Genomic DNA, 14,444 nt, shown 5'->3' with positions numbered 1-14,444 from the left:
CAGCCACTTGCTCACCCTCCCCCCCGACCCGCCAGCTGGGATGGGGGAGAGAATTGGAAGAGCAAATGTAAGAAAACTTGTGGGTTGAGATAAGAACAGTTTAATACTTGAAATAAAAGAATAATAATGATAATAATAATAATTTAAAAAAATGTAATGGAAAGTAAAACAACGAGAGAGAGAGAAACAAAAACCCAGGGAGAGAAAAAAAAAATTATGCAACCACTCACCGCCTGCAGACTGATGCCCAGCCTGTCCCCAAGCAGCAATTGCTGTCCCCTGGCAAACTCCCCCCAGCTTATATACTGAGCATGACATCATATGGTACGGAATATCCCTTTGGCCAGTTTGGGTCAGCTGTCCTGGCTGTGCCCCCTCCCAGCTTCTTGTGCGCCTCCTCACTGGCTGAGTATGGGAAGCTGAAAAGTCCTTGACTTAGTATAAACACTGCTTAGCAACAATTAAAACATCAGTGTGTTATCACATTATTCTCATGCTAAATCCAAAACACAGCACTATACCAGCTACTAGGAAGAAAATTAACTCTATCCCAGCCGAAACCAGGACAACCACATACCAAGAGCTGAACTTTGGCGCTGGAGAGCATGTTCAGGCTCATTAATGCAGCAGGGGTGAGGAGGAGGGGTGTCAGGTCTGGCTTGACATACTCAGCCTCACTGGTGCTGGGTGTTTGCAACACTCTGCCTGGACTGCAGAGGTCAATTTGAGCTGTGCATCCCAGTAAGAAATTACTTGGAGTAAGTTTCAGGCTGACAAGTGATTTCTTCCCGGAGACAGAAGCTTCTCTGCTGGGTGTTGTCCTGCCAGTTCAAGAGGCTGTGGGTAGGGGGATCCCTGTGATGCAACTGTCAGAGCTGAGGTAGGACAAGGTGAAATCTTGGGGGGGGCGGGTTGAAATGTGACTGTGATTATCAGGTATATTTTCTAACTACAGAAATCAGGTGCATGTGGAAGCTGTCTCAGCTGTGGAAGGAAACCTGTTGGTCTTAGTTGGGAGGTCAGAACAATCACACCACCCCTGTTACCCTTCCTTTTGTTTTTGGATCTTCTTTTTGTTTTTCATCTTTGGATGAAGAGAGACCTTGCATATTTATAGAAAAGGAGCTCAGAGCCTTTCTCCTCTCCCAGCTTATTAAATTATTTTGTGGAAGCTCTTCTTTTATCGGTTCAGAAGAAATGAGTCAGTTCTGGGGTGATACACCTGGAGCCTTTGCAAATCAGAGTGGTTCTCCAAAGACATCAGAGGTTATTTTTGCTACAGAAAATACATGCAAGCAAATTAGGGAGATTACACCTAGTGCAGGTGATACTCATGGTCCTGCCCCAAGAATGCAAGCGGTGCCGTTGGCACAGGAGGTAGAGGTGACCCAGAGTGTGAAAGCTTTGCTCTGTGGCTGCAGCAGGTACTGCACGCACTGAGTCTGTGCTCCAGGGAGCAAATCCTACTTTGCCACTCGACTTAAATGGCTGGGCAGGGTGTAGGGCTCATTCACACGGGACTCTGTCCATTCCTCATAAAGAACATCACTGATTAAGCACGGTAGATCTGTGAGCCTCTGTTATTTCCACAAGCAAGCTACAGAGAGTAATATTACGCTTACAGATTAGTGTTGCATCTGGATACTTTAGAGGACAGAGTTCAGTTCAAATCAGTTCTCAGATAGACAGCAGTTGGAGGTAACTTCTTAATATTGTTTGCATCATACTATGCTGATGAGGGAAAATGTCCCCAGAGACCATGCCCGATGATTGAGAAATGGGAGCGGCTCTCCTTCTCCTTTTAGGTGAACTGTAGTAAACTCGGATTAAAAGGGAACCTGTCTGTGCAGGTGGAGAGGAATTCACTAGGAGAAAATTATTTCTTCTTTTTGGCATTATGAAATGCAGTAACAGGACAGATGGGATTTTATAGTTTACATTCATTGTTCTTATGAGACTAGTTTTTCTTATATGCTTTAGTTTTCAGTGCTGTAATTTTCTTCTTACTTGTGATGGAGATGAATGATTTTAGCACGTGATGGGTCATTTCAGGAACATGTCACAGGACTGTACTCTCACAGAGCAGCAAACAGCTGGCTGCAGTTCTGAACTTCTCAGTTCAGTCCTGAATTTTTAGCCCATCTTTAGTGTGAAGACAGAGGTGAGAAATAGTCCCACCAACACACAAACGCAATTGAATCAGAAGTTAAAAATTGGGAAAGGATATCAGGGTCACGTAGTGCTGACTTCCAAAGAGACCGTGAGTTCAGATGTCTCAGCATCCACATGGGGTGACATTATGTCATCAGGGAATTAAGTTGCAACACGTGCACTGATGTAAGGGCCTGGCATGGCATGAAATTGCTAATGATGCCCAGCATCATTAAATTGCATTAATTTTAATTGCATTAAAATTAGAGCATGAAGAAAATGCAAATATATTTTTTTATATTAGTTCCCAGGTGGCAATGAATAAACTGGAAGATTTTCAGTAGCTCTTTTGTACACTTTTTTCAGGGATAAGAGGGAGCAAAAAAAGCTGGTTAGTCATTTCAAGTGCTCCAATGTAATGAGGGCATCATAGTCTTCATAGTATTCAGCAGACATCCAACTATCCTGTTATTTTTGATTTGTCCCACTGTTTGCCTCACAGCTTAGCCTGGCTTCAAGTGAACTGCCACTTTTACAGAAATACAGAAGTTCAGTTAGAGTTGCAGCATGGGGAATAGCTGATACTGTCTGTACAATTCAAGGAAAATATAGAAAATCACAGGAATATTATGGGAAACAATAACCTCTCCCCATCAGTAGGGACTGTAGATGAATTGTGGCAAAAACACATATGGCATAGCTCCCTTTCTCCACGGGAAGAGGACGTGCTTTGTCCTAGTGGTTTCACCTCACCTCATCTTGAAGGTCAAATTTGGACTCAGTAGTTACTAACAATTATATGTAATTTGTCTGTGACCAACTAGCCTTGATACTGCAGAATCACATAGAGTGGCTGAGGTGTGAAGGTACCTCTGGAGATAGCCTAGTCCAGACCCCTGCTCAAAGCAGGGTCAGCTACAGCAGGTTGCTCAGAGCCATGTCCAGTCGGGTCTTGAACATCTCCAAGGACAGAGACTTCACAACCTCTCTGGGCAACCTGTGCCAGCGTTTGACCACCCTCATGGTAAAAGTTTTTTCTTATGGTTAAATGGGATTTCCTGTATTTTTGTTTGTGTCCATTGCCTCTTACCTTTCGCTGGGCACCACTGAGAAGAGTCTGATCCTGACTTCTTTATTTCCCTCTCCCCCTCCCAAAATCAGGTATTTACATATATTGATAAGATCCCCCTGAGCCTTCTCTCCTCCAGGCTGAAGAGTCCCAGCTCTCTCAGCCTCTCCCCGTATGGCAGATGCTCCAATCCCCCTATCTTCTTTGTGGACTTTTGCTAGACTCACTCCAGTATGTCCTTACCTCTCTTGTGCTGGGGAACCCAGAAATGTGGCCTTGCCAGTGCTGAGTAGAGAGGAAGATCACCCTCCACCTGCTGGCAACACTCCTCCTAATGCAGCCCAGGAGGCTGTTGGCCTTGTTTGCCACAAGGGCACATCGCCGGCTCATGTTCAGCCTGGTGTTCACCAAAATGCACAGGTCTTTCTCTGCAGAGCTGCTCTAGCCAGTCAGCCCCCAGCCTGTCCTGGTGCATGGGGTTATTCCTCCTCATGTGCAGGACTTCGCATTTCCCTTGTTGAACTTCATGAAGCTCATGTTGGCTCTGTTCTCCAGCCTGTCCAGGTCCCTCTGAATGGCAGCACAGTCATCTGGTGTGTCAACCACTCCTCCCAGTTTTGTACCACCTGCAAACTTGCTGAAAGTGCACTCTGTCCCATCACCCACAGTTAATAAAGATGTTGAACAGCATTGGCCCCAGTGTCAGCCCCTGGGGTACATGACTAGTGACTGGCCTCCAGCTGGACTTTGTGTTGCTGATCACAATCCTTTGAGCCTGGCAGTTCAGCCAGTTTTTAATTCACCTCACTGTCCATTCATCTAGCCTGTACTTCATCAGTTTGACAAAGAATTGTCAATAGCTTATTTTAAGTAAATATTTATGAGAGCAGCACGCATATGGAAAAATAATTTTAGAAAGTAGCCTCATGAAAATGTTTTGTCAAAGAAAACACTCCAGCAAATCAGTACATTCCAGATAAAACAGTAACAAAAGACATTCATAAATGCTATGGCTGTTCATTCATTTAATGGCTTTAAACTAAAGGGGGGTAGATATAGACTAGATATAAGGAAGAAATTTTTTACACTGAGGGTGGTGAAACACTGGCACGGGTTGCCCAGAGAGGTGGTAGATGCCCCATCCCTGGAAACATTCAAGGTCAGGTTGGACGGGGCTCTGAGCAACCTGATCTAGTTGAAGATGTCCCTGCCCACAGCAGGGGGGTTGGACTAGATGACCTTTAGAGGTCCCTTCCAACCCAAACTATTCTATGGTTCTGTGATTCATGCTTGGCTCAGAGTTTTAGCACTGCCAGCTTTCTCAGTTCTATCACGAGTCTTGTTTTATACACTGTGTGGTTGAAAGCTGGAATTTAAAAAAGGAGAGAGCATCTTCGTTTTCATTAAGAAGAAGAAAGGAAAAGAAAAGAATTGGCCTTTGCAACTACAGCAAAACTATAGAAATGTGTCCTTCCTACACCCTACGATGGCCAGAAACCACAAAGGAGAGAAATTATGTCTCAGATCAGTTTAACATTTCTGAAGTACATCCCATCTCAGCCACTTTGGCAATTTTGGGGACGCTGGACTCATGTTTTTGGAACACTCGAGATCGGCAGTGATAAGTGCATTAGTGAGGGGAGGGATGGTCTAAGCGTCCTGAAGCCACATTTGGTTCTTGGCTTTTGTACAGGCTTCCTATGTGCTCTTGAGAAACTCCGTAGATCAGAGCCAGCGATACTGCTTATCAGGATGGGTACATCACAGCTCGGCAGGCCGTCAGCACAATGAGGGGAGATGTTTCAGCTATCAGACAGATTGGTAATCACAGCCCTCCTGCACGTTGTAAATTGAATCTTACACTGGTAATTGCCAAAGTCAATGTCCTGTCACTTCAATTATGTAAAAATATGAGACGCAGAAATGTTACCTGTGGAAATAATTTCAAAGACAGAAAGGTAACCTACATCCTTCATGAGGGAAAACTCCTGGCAGTGTCAAGAAATTCCTTCAGATTCAGTGTGAAGAGTTACCTAGGAATCTCCCTGCCCGACAGACATCGTCCTCCGGGGATGTCCCAGTCACAGGGCCTCTGGATTTCAGGCAACACCTTATATTTAGGCAAAATATCCCAAAGCAATATATCTGATATCCTGAGCAAAGACACCAGGACAAACTCTCTTTTAACCTTGAGGAACTGACTCAAGACCTATGCCATGCTTGCATGGCATGTAAGTGTTCATCTCTCTGCTCATGAAGCAGTTATCTCTATTGACTGCCATGGGACCAGACTTCTCCTCTTCTTTTCTTTTCTCACCAAAGCCTATGTTTATCCATCCAACAGGATGGATCAGCCCTTCCAGTTGCCTCTGGAAAAGTTCCTATCCAAGGTCTGAGAATCTCTTTGGCATTCACTTGGTTCATGATCTATGGGAGATGATCCCTTATAGTAAGTGCAGGCTCAGTCCCTTCATCCACAAGATCCAAATCCTTTCTGCCACTTCATTTTACCTGGGAAGAGATGTGGAGTAGAAAATAGCTTCCAGGTCTTTCAGGCATCAGCAAACACCATGAAAAGGCTCCAGCTACCTATTGACCTCCTGAAGAAGCAATTGTACTGCTGGTAGGCCTCTCCCTTCCTACCCCACCTAAGGAGACAATGCTCTGGAATAATTAATTTTCCATCATGAAGGGTTAATAACCAGGTATGCCAGACATTTATTATCTGAATCAGACTCAAACTTAATTCTTTTAAGATTTCTCACAAAGCTAAAGTGCCACAGAGAAAATTTATGCCCAATCTCTCTCAGAGTCTGAGGCTCGCTCTGCTGCATCGGTTGCAGTTTCTTCTCCTACCAAATTTGCAGAGAGCTGAAACAATGTTGATAAGGGGCAATATAAGACTCCTGGCTATTCATATTGTTCTATCCACTGGCTAGGACTGTATTTTTTTTAAATGTGTAGGATTGTGCACAGTTATTTGAATACACTGCTTATTAAAAATAGTGTTGTGATGAACAACAAATTCATTTTATCCAGCTGTGTGATTTCTATCTTCCTGGTTTGGCTGATGAATATCAGAAAGAACTGGCCATCTCTCATCCATTTTCAAGCTACAGAGAATTTCAATGCCTCCACTTCTTGTGTTGTGCTTCCACTGGCAGATATTTTGTGTCTATGTTTCTATAGTAAGCCAATCTGATTGCTACGTAAGCCTCTGGTTGCCAACTGCTTCAGATGAAAAATTCCACACCAAAACCATCAAAAACTGCAGAAATCCCATGTGGAATGAAACTTTCTACTTCCGGATACAGAGACAAGTCAAGGTACACAAACCAAAACCTCTCTTCTTCATCTCATCTCTATGCAGCTTCTTTCGGTTTAGCCCAAAACAGGATGTCATGTCTTCTAATGCCTTTCTGAGTTTACTTAAAATACCCCTATCAAGCTGGAGCAAAACAATTTTGGCTTTTGCTGGAATTCACTTCTCTCCTAACTGATAGTTATTATTTATATATCAGTAATGTGACCCTGACCTCCTTGGAGAAGGCTGATGGGACCAATGACAGTGACAACACAGAGAAACTATGAAATGAAAATATAAAGCAACACTACAACAGAAAAACACATCTTTCCCAGAGAGGACATGAAATAATGGCGTATCAATGCCAGGAAGCTGCTAAATTCTAGTATGATTAAGATCTTTACTCAGTTTGCTGCTGATAATTACACTACACTCAAATACCTATGAACAGGTGGCTGAAAGTGGAAAGCCCAAGGACATAGAAAGTTGGTTATTGATATGAAGTGACCTCTATTGCACCTGTTGATAAGGGGCAATATAGGACTTCTGGCTACCCATATTCCTTCCTAAAAGATTGCATTTTTGGTGAGAGCTACTTAAAAGCATAAAAGGTGACCCAAGAGAAATCTCAGTTCAGCCTTAATTGACGAGACTGGAAGCTGTTTCTTATAAAGGAGATTACACTCATTTTCTTACTCTTCCTTGTGACGCTTTGTCATCAATACTTTTCTATTTCCTCTCTGTAAAGCAGGCACTGAACCTGGAAGAACTGCAGAATGTCATACTTCTTGAGTACATGCTAACAAATTGGACATTTTTCATTTCTTTTCCCAGAATATTCTGGAAATTACTGTTTCTGATGATGATATCATTCATGATGATGACCATGCAATTGTGCTTTTTGACGTAGCTAAAATCCCCCTTGGTGAAAGAGTGTTTACGGCATTCCCACTAAATCCACAGGTAAGAGCTCGGCCAGACATTTAGTACGTCTTGACGTCCATTCTCTCCCCTCTGATTAAAGAGGTGTGCTGTCTCTTCTGTCTTTTAGCACCAGGACCAGCTTGGTGGTAAAAATGTAAGAAAATTTATTAAAATCTTGGAAATTGCACACCAGTGACAAAATAGACAGCCTTCTCAAATTCCTGTCGGTTTCCTCTGGCACAGATTACAGCCAAATTTCCAAGGCCCAGAGCAGATGCAATTTTAGGGAAGCTTCGCACTTTTAATAATCTGACAGAAAATGACAGAGTTTATCTAATCCTCACAAAGATTATAAAAAGAAAAACAATACAAGGACAGGGAAACGGCCTGTTTCCACAATATTTTACTAAACACTAAGTCTTAGCATACCGTATTCAGCACATGGAAGCTGGCAGGGAAGAAAGTATGAAAAATAAAGGTTTACTAGGGAGACTTGTAAGCACCAAACATGCTTTGTTCTGCTAGTACAATTGCAATCTTTTCCTTGGGGAAGAAAAAGCTGCTTCTGTCCTCTAATGCTGACAACAGCAAGCACAAAACAGAATATTGTTACTTATTAAAGCATAAAGGAAACCGTGCTTGCAAGAATGAAGGTCACTTTGCAAACCTCTGCACATGCTAATTGAGACTGCTTCATTTTTTTTTTCTTTCATTTTCAGAGGAGGGAGGAGCTGGAAGTTGAGTTTGTACTGGAGAGCATGTGAGTAAAACCCCATTATTATGGGAGCAGCAGCTTGGAGTGATGCATCAGTGCAAAGAAACCTGTACACCCAGTATCATCTTAATAGCCAGATTCACCCTTTTTCCAAACTTAATGTGTGCATCAGCAAAGCATTGTAAGAAAGGAAAACGCCATGATGTGGAGAATGAGTTCAGAATTTTTAATTCTGTGACTTTCTCTTAAAATTTATATATCACTTACACAGTTCAGAGTCATTTTTCTGGGGCTAGTAAATCCCACTGCAGTAAATCTATAGATTTTCTGGAGAGGATTCTCTGAGCAGCTCATGGCTGAGGAGAATGTTGCTACCCAATACCTGTGCAATTAAGGCTGTTACAAGCACTTTCCAGGTGTTTTATTGCAATTGAACCATTTCTGCTAGGTAGTTATGTGGCATCTAGTGAAAAGGGAGCATACCTCTACAAACAATAGGAAAGAGCAAATAAATAAAAAGTTAAGAGAGAAAAATGCGTCCTGTTCAGGACAGTATCCCAATTATGTTGTTTATAAAATACATATTATTTGTTCTTGTTTTCTAGCCGGGATCCTCCTGAAACCATCATCACAAATGGGGCAATAGTGGTAAAATATTATTTGCTTTGTTCTCTTGTGTTCTTTCGCACCTCATTCCTTACCTTAGCTGACTATGATGGCAGTGAGGGAAACATTGCAAGTCTTCATTCTTTAGTAATAGTTTTTCTCTTAGGAGCTTTATCTTGGAGGAGGCCAGCATGATCTTAGAGGAGCCTTCAGACTGCTATCATTTTCCCTTGTTTTTTCTGCATCCATTGAAAATTACAATGTGTTTAGCATAGCACCATCTTCCCACATGATGATGAAGTTAATTCTCACTTTCACCGGGTCTGGCAGAAGTCTCCAACGCAGTTGGCCCCCACATTCAAGCAGTGACCCTTCCTACAATGACCTTTCCAACATCTGCCAGCACTGGTGGTAAGATGGCTGGATGAGTAATGTAATTCTCTGTCCCCATCACATCTATTCTAGTGTCGTGAAGTAGCCTGCTTGGAAGTTCACTTGGACAGGATGAAAAAGAAGCATTTTTCAGGTAAGATTATTAATTCTTTATCTGAATATTAGTGATTTTACCCTCTCTAACAATGCCTAGAAATTGCATCATCCAAATACTAAGGCTTTAATTGATCACATCTAAGGTGATTTGTAAACACTTTGCAGTAGGGAATGCCACCCGTTCTGCAGCAGGTGTAGGTTCAGGGTTCTAATTTCACAGGGAGCCTTGTGCCAGACTAGAAACAGCATCAGATGCTTGTACAGAAGGTATCTAAACCCCACGCTGAGATCCTGAAAACCTCTGCTGTAGTACTGCTAAACCCTGAAGAAGCTTACTTCCTTAGGCGCAATAGTCCATGGCCTTAACTTTCCTCAGGATCTCTGACAGTTCGACTTCTGCATACACACAGATACACCTCATTTTTTGCAGGGGTTAGCCGCTCAGCAGCTGGCTCCCGTCTGACCCCGATCAAGATCCAGAATCTAGAAGTTCCTCTGCCCACATCCCCTGAGGGGCTGGATCTGGTAGGCAATCTCAGAGCACGCGTAACGCATACCGGCAGGATTAGCTGATATCTTCATATAAATAGGGTCATCTGCTGCAGAGTCAGATCTTACTTTAGGGGACTGAGAACTTCTGTTGCTCATTATTTGGCCTGGGATGAGAATGATTTACAATGCAAAGTACCTGGTTGCATTCACTGTGTCATGATGCAACTGCAATAGAAATGCAGCAGTCTAAAATTCAGTGCCATTCACATCACGCTCCCATCCGGCTTTTTGTTCAGCCCATTATAAAGATACAACTACCTGTAACGTTCGGGTCTTGGATCACTTTCAGAAGACAGCTTTCCAAATACAAAGGAAGAGAAGGGGTTTGTTCAAAGCTACCTTTTGCTGCTTTTTTCCCTTTCTCTCTTTTGTGCAATTAGAAGTAACGTTTTGTGTGCATTTTATCTCATTGTTTTAGAGAATGAGCTAACATTTACAGTGAGAGGATCCTTTGAAGAAACCCAGAGAGTTTCAGTGAGCTGTGACTCCCGCTCCCCTCTCCCAGATCCCACTTTCTTCCACTATGCCAAATACAAGCAACCCTCCCTGGATGTTGTACTCACAAAGAAGAGGAGGCTTCCCACCTTTGTACGTTACCCCAGAACATGGTAGACAACACAGACAGTCCTATGATCTGACCTTTACGTGTGAGTAGGCAGCAAGAGAAGAACATTTCTGTCTTAACCAAAAAGCACTCCGTGCTCCTTTTCAGTGTGCTTGCATGTCACGTGGAGCAAGAAGGAGCAGAGGCGTCCCCCTGACTCTCCCTCTGAAGTCGCTCCCCTCTGAGCAGGAGGTAGTTGGCGAGGTAAGTGTCCGCTGGCCATGGGGAATCCTTCGCAAGCTTTTAAAAATTGTTGCTGGTTCCCAAGAAACAGAAACCGAAGACCATCTCTCTTTATACAGGGCCAGTTGTTTTCTGACCTCCCTTGAATCTAGGGCGACGCATAATGAAGTAAATTATTTGGAGCAAAGTAAAATGGGAAATCCAGAGGAGAAGGAGGAAGAAGAAAAATGTCTAAGCTGTTGCTCATGCTCCTTCTCTTGTCTGTGTCCTTAGCCGGGCTGGAGGTCACTGGGTGCTACCGGGACAGTGGGGTGAGGTTGCAGCCTGGCACACTGCCACGGGAGACAAACCCATGCCACACTTATGGGGTGCTCAGCATCTTTGGCTTCCCCTTGTATCTCACATTGTTGTGTGAGAGACTTTAGTTTCAAGACCCGTGTTTAACAATGAACCCTTCCAGGGAGGTGAGGTGTAGCACTGCGGCTCTTCTGCTGTTTATTTGTGTAGCTAAGTAGTACCAGCACAAGCTACACCTGAGTTTCACAACAGAGAGAAGATGCAGACTATAGACGATAATACCAAAGTCTTCATTTATTATATCTATGCACATCTCTGGGTACTAATGAAACACTGAGAGGAGAGTCTCTCTCCCAATCCCAGTTTACTGAAGTTCAGAGCTTTGTAGATGTAATGATGACCCAAAAGAGCTATGTCTCATTCTGAGTGGGGGAAAAGGATTGTTTTAAACAAAATATCAATATTCATAATTTTATGTTTTTAATTTTCAGCACAGAAAATTTGATTTGCACTTTAAGGTGAAAAAATGGTAAGATATCTTATTTATCTTCCTTCTGTGTTTTTCCTCTCGGTTCTTTGAATTTGGATAGTTGTCAATCAAGTTCCAATCCCTTTGTTACTGCCTGCATCCTGAATGCTGGCTCATCCTCATTTCAGACTATAAAATAAAATGCACTCAGTACACAATACAGAGATTCTCAGCAGCCATGAGTTTATGTAATGGGACTATACAGGGAGTTAAGAAAAGGTTTTATAAAGAACATGTCGATTTTCTATTGATATTTTGCTGCAATCAAAATTGTTCCAATCCCTTTGTTACTGCCTGCATCCTGAATGCTGGCTCATCCTCATTTCAGACTATAAAATAAAATGCACTCAGTACACAATACAGAGATTCTCAGCAGCCATGAGTTTATGTAATGGGACTATACAGGGAGTTAAGAAAAGGTTTTATAAAGAACATGTCGATTTTCTATTGATATTTTGCTGCAATCAAAATTATATGCTAAGGGCTTTTGTAGACAATCTTTGATACCTCTACAAATTATTGCCAAATGCAGATTTTCAATAAAAGCAGCATTTCAAAACTAATTGAAAGAAACCTTTCTGTTTCCCGAGGTCAGAGAAAAAAAATAAAAGACCAAAGTCAGAGTGCCTGGTCACTCTAGGATATGAAAAAGTTGAAATAATAAATGTACCTGCATTTACTTTTTAATGTCTACTCAAAGAGATAAATGCAAATTAACTCAATCAAGTGATTGCTTATTTCTAAACCAAGGAAACACATTGTGTATTTTGAGATACGGTTAAGGCGTTAGTAAAATTTATAAGATGAATATGTTACATTGTAGGAAGTTCTCTTCCCTTACAAAAGCAGGTGCATCTTCTACTGTGCTGTTTATTTTCAGTAAACATGCTATGAGATAGGCATACAGTTTACAGCTGTCATTTAAAAACTTCTTCCTTACCACACCTAAGAAAGATTTTCATAGCAGCATCCAAACTGCAACTGTAGTGCTTGTAAATATCCATAAATGACTATATACACCCCCCCACAAAAAAACATCTGAACATGAAAGTCCACAACTTCAGTCCACAATTCTCAGGTATCAGTGGAAGTTAGTTCAACTTTTGAAGGTGCGTTTAAAAGCCACCTTTAAAACACTGCCCTCTGCAGGCTTTTGGCTTTGTGTCTGAAAGGGAACAATGCTGTTGCTTGTAGCTGTATTTAATTTCGGGCATCTTCGGCAAGGAAAAAAAAAAAGAAACCCCCTCAGTCCAAAGGAAGACGCACTGTTGTTCTCCAAGAACAAACTAAAACATTTAATCTCTTCCTGCTTTGCTTTATATAGACCTGATGGTGAAGGCATGTCTATTTATGAAGTAGAAGCAATTAAAATGCTGAATTAGACTATAAACATGATGTAAGATACCTGATCCTCTGTTCCAGCCAGGAAGACCTAGATGTACGCCTGGGGTTTGACCTGTGTGCCCAGGAACAGGATTTCATTTGCAAGAGGAAGAAGGTGGTTGCAAACGCGCTGAAGGACATTCTCCAGCTGGAGGAGGACTTGCAGGACGATGAGGTATCCGAGACATAATTATTCTCTGCTTTCTCCACAGCTGAGTGTCAAAATGTAGCATTTGTGTTCAATTCCCATTTTCCTGGAAACAGTGTGAAGTTTCATGTGCAAGCTATGTCTGACTTCTCTATTCTAGGGAAGAAATGAGTACTCATACAGAATATTCATAAAAACCTGTAGCCCTGTTGCTACAGGATCTAGCTTTGTGTTGAGTAGTAGCCTGCACAATAATGCAGAGAAGGGCTAGGTGCTCTCAGGACCAAAGCCAAAGCTTCTTTTAGGCCTCACAGTCATCTCGGCCAGATCTAAACCATTGATTCAGCACTTCTTTCCCTCACGGTTCAAACTGGACTTTATTTTGTTGTGCCTTTTGTGCCGGCATTTAGTCTCCCATTGTGTGAGCACAGCACGCTGCCAGTCTGACTTCATCTGCTGCAGCTAGAGCATGCGCTTGCTTGGCAAATGGGAATGATAACAGAGAGTCCAAGGTAGGGGAAAATCAGGTTTCTCTTTTTTAATTATACTCCCACGACTGCAGTGTGAAGCCTGAACTCAGATGCAGAGATGACAAATTTTCCTCGTTTTGCCCTAAACTGAGCTCAGCAGTTTTTTTGCACAGCTGGACCTTTCACACACAAGACCTTGCCTTTAAACGCCAGCACTAAGCCATGGGCCATTTCCTTCCTCTCAGATGTAAAGGCACCCATACTTCCCTGCAGAACAATCTCCCTAGATTCTCCTGATGATTTGTACAAGAGATTAATTCACCCCAATGCATGGTGGCTATCTACTGTTAATGAAGCCAATGCGTATTTATGGATTAATCCTTTTTCTAAGACTACCAGACCCTGGATTTCTGTATCATCACAGAAAGAAGTAATTGCAGCTCGCTTGTGTACCTAGTATTGTAGTACATACATGGTAGGTGGAGTGAGTATGGTTTCTTTTTCCCTCCAGCAACTCTAAAAGGGGATGGTGTCACCAGCCTCCGGTCTCAGGGGATCTGAACTGGTCTGTGCTCTTAAACCCATCAGTTATGATACATCTAGTATGGCCTGTGAAATAACTATACCATAGTAGAAATCAGTTTTCGCAAACTTCAGTAACACAGAGGTTATTACTACTCATGGAAACTGTGAGACAGCACCTATGTTTGTGTCACCAGCCTCCGGTCTCAGGGGATCTGAACTGGTCTGTGCTCTTAAACCCATCAGTTATGATACATCTAGTATGGCCTGTGAAATAACTATACCATAGTAGAAATCAGTTTTCGCAAACTTCAGTAACACAGAGGTTATTACTACTCATGGAAACTGTGAGACAGCACCTATGTTTTCTGATCATAGAATCATAGAATAGTTTGGGTTGGAAGGGACCTCTAAAGGTCATCTAGTCCAACCCCCCTGCTGTGGGCAGGGACATCTTCAACTAGATCAGGTTGCTCAGAGCCCCCTCCAACCTGACCT

The 14,444-nt window shown here is 42.5% G+C and overlaps 1 protein-coding gene across 1 annotated transcript in view; it reads left to right on the top strand.

Annotated features, from left to right (window-relative positions):
* Positions 1 to 14,444, top strand: part of LOC103897513 (cytosolic phospholipase A2 epsilon) — a 54,824-nt gene that overhangs the window by 19,586 nt on the left and 20,794 nt on the right. Inside the window, exons 5-13 of the mRNA XM_019471589.1 lie at positions 6,410 to 6,546; positions 7,359 to 7,487; positions 8,168 to 8,208; positions 8,769 to 8,811; positions 9,235 to 9,295; positions 10,229 to 10,398; positions 10,523 to 10,618; positions 11,386 to 11,423; positions 12,846 to 12,981. Of these exons, the coding sequence (XP_019327134.1) occupies positions 6,410 to 6,546; positions 7,359 to 7,487; positions 8,168 to 8,208; positions 8,769 to 8,811; positions 9,235 to 9,295; positions 10,229 to 10,398; positions 10,523 to 10,618; positions 11,386 to 11,423; positions 12,846 to 12,981 (851 nt within the window). The remainder of the gene's footprint in view (positions 1 to 6,409; positions 6,547 to 7,358; positions 7,488 to 8,167; positions 8,209 to 8,768; positions 8,812 to 9,234; positions 9,296 to 10,228; positions 10,399 to 10,522; positions 10,619 to 11,385; positions 11,424 to 12,845; positions 12,982 to 14,444) is intronic.

Source organism: Aptenodytes forsteri, unplaced genomic scaffold (genome assembly GCF_000699145.1).
Source record: "Aptenodytes forsteri isolate BGI_AS27 unplaced genomic scaffold, ASM69914v1 Scaffold146, whole genome shotgun sequence".
Taxonomy (NCBI): Eukaryota; Metazoa; Chordata; class Aves; order Sphenisciformes; family Spheniscidae; genus Aptenodytes; species Aptenodytes forsteri.
This window is presented reverse-complemented; position numbering and strand designations above follow the sequence as displayed.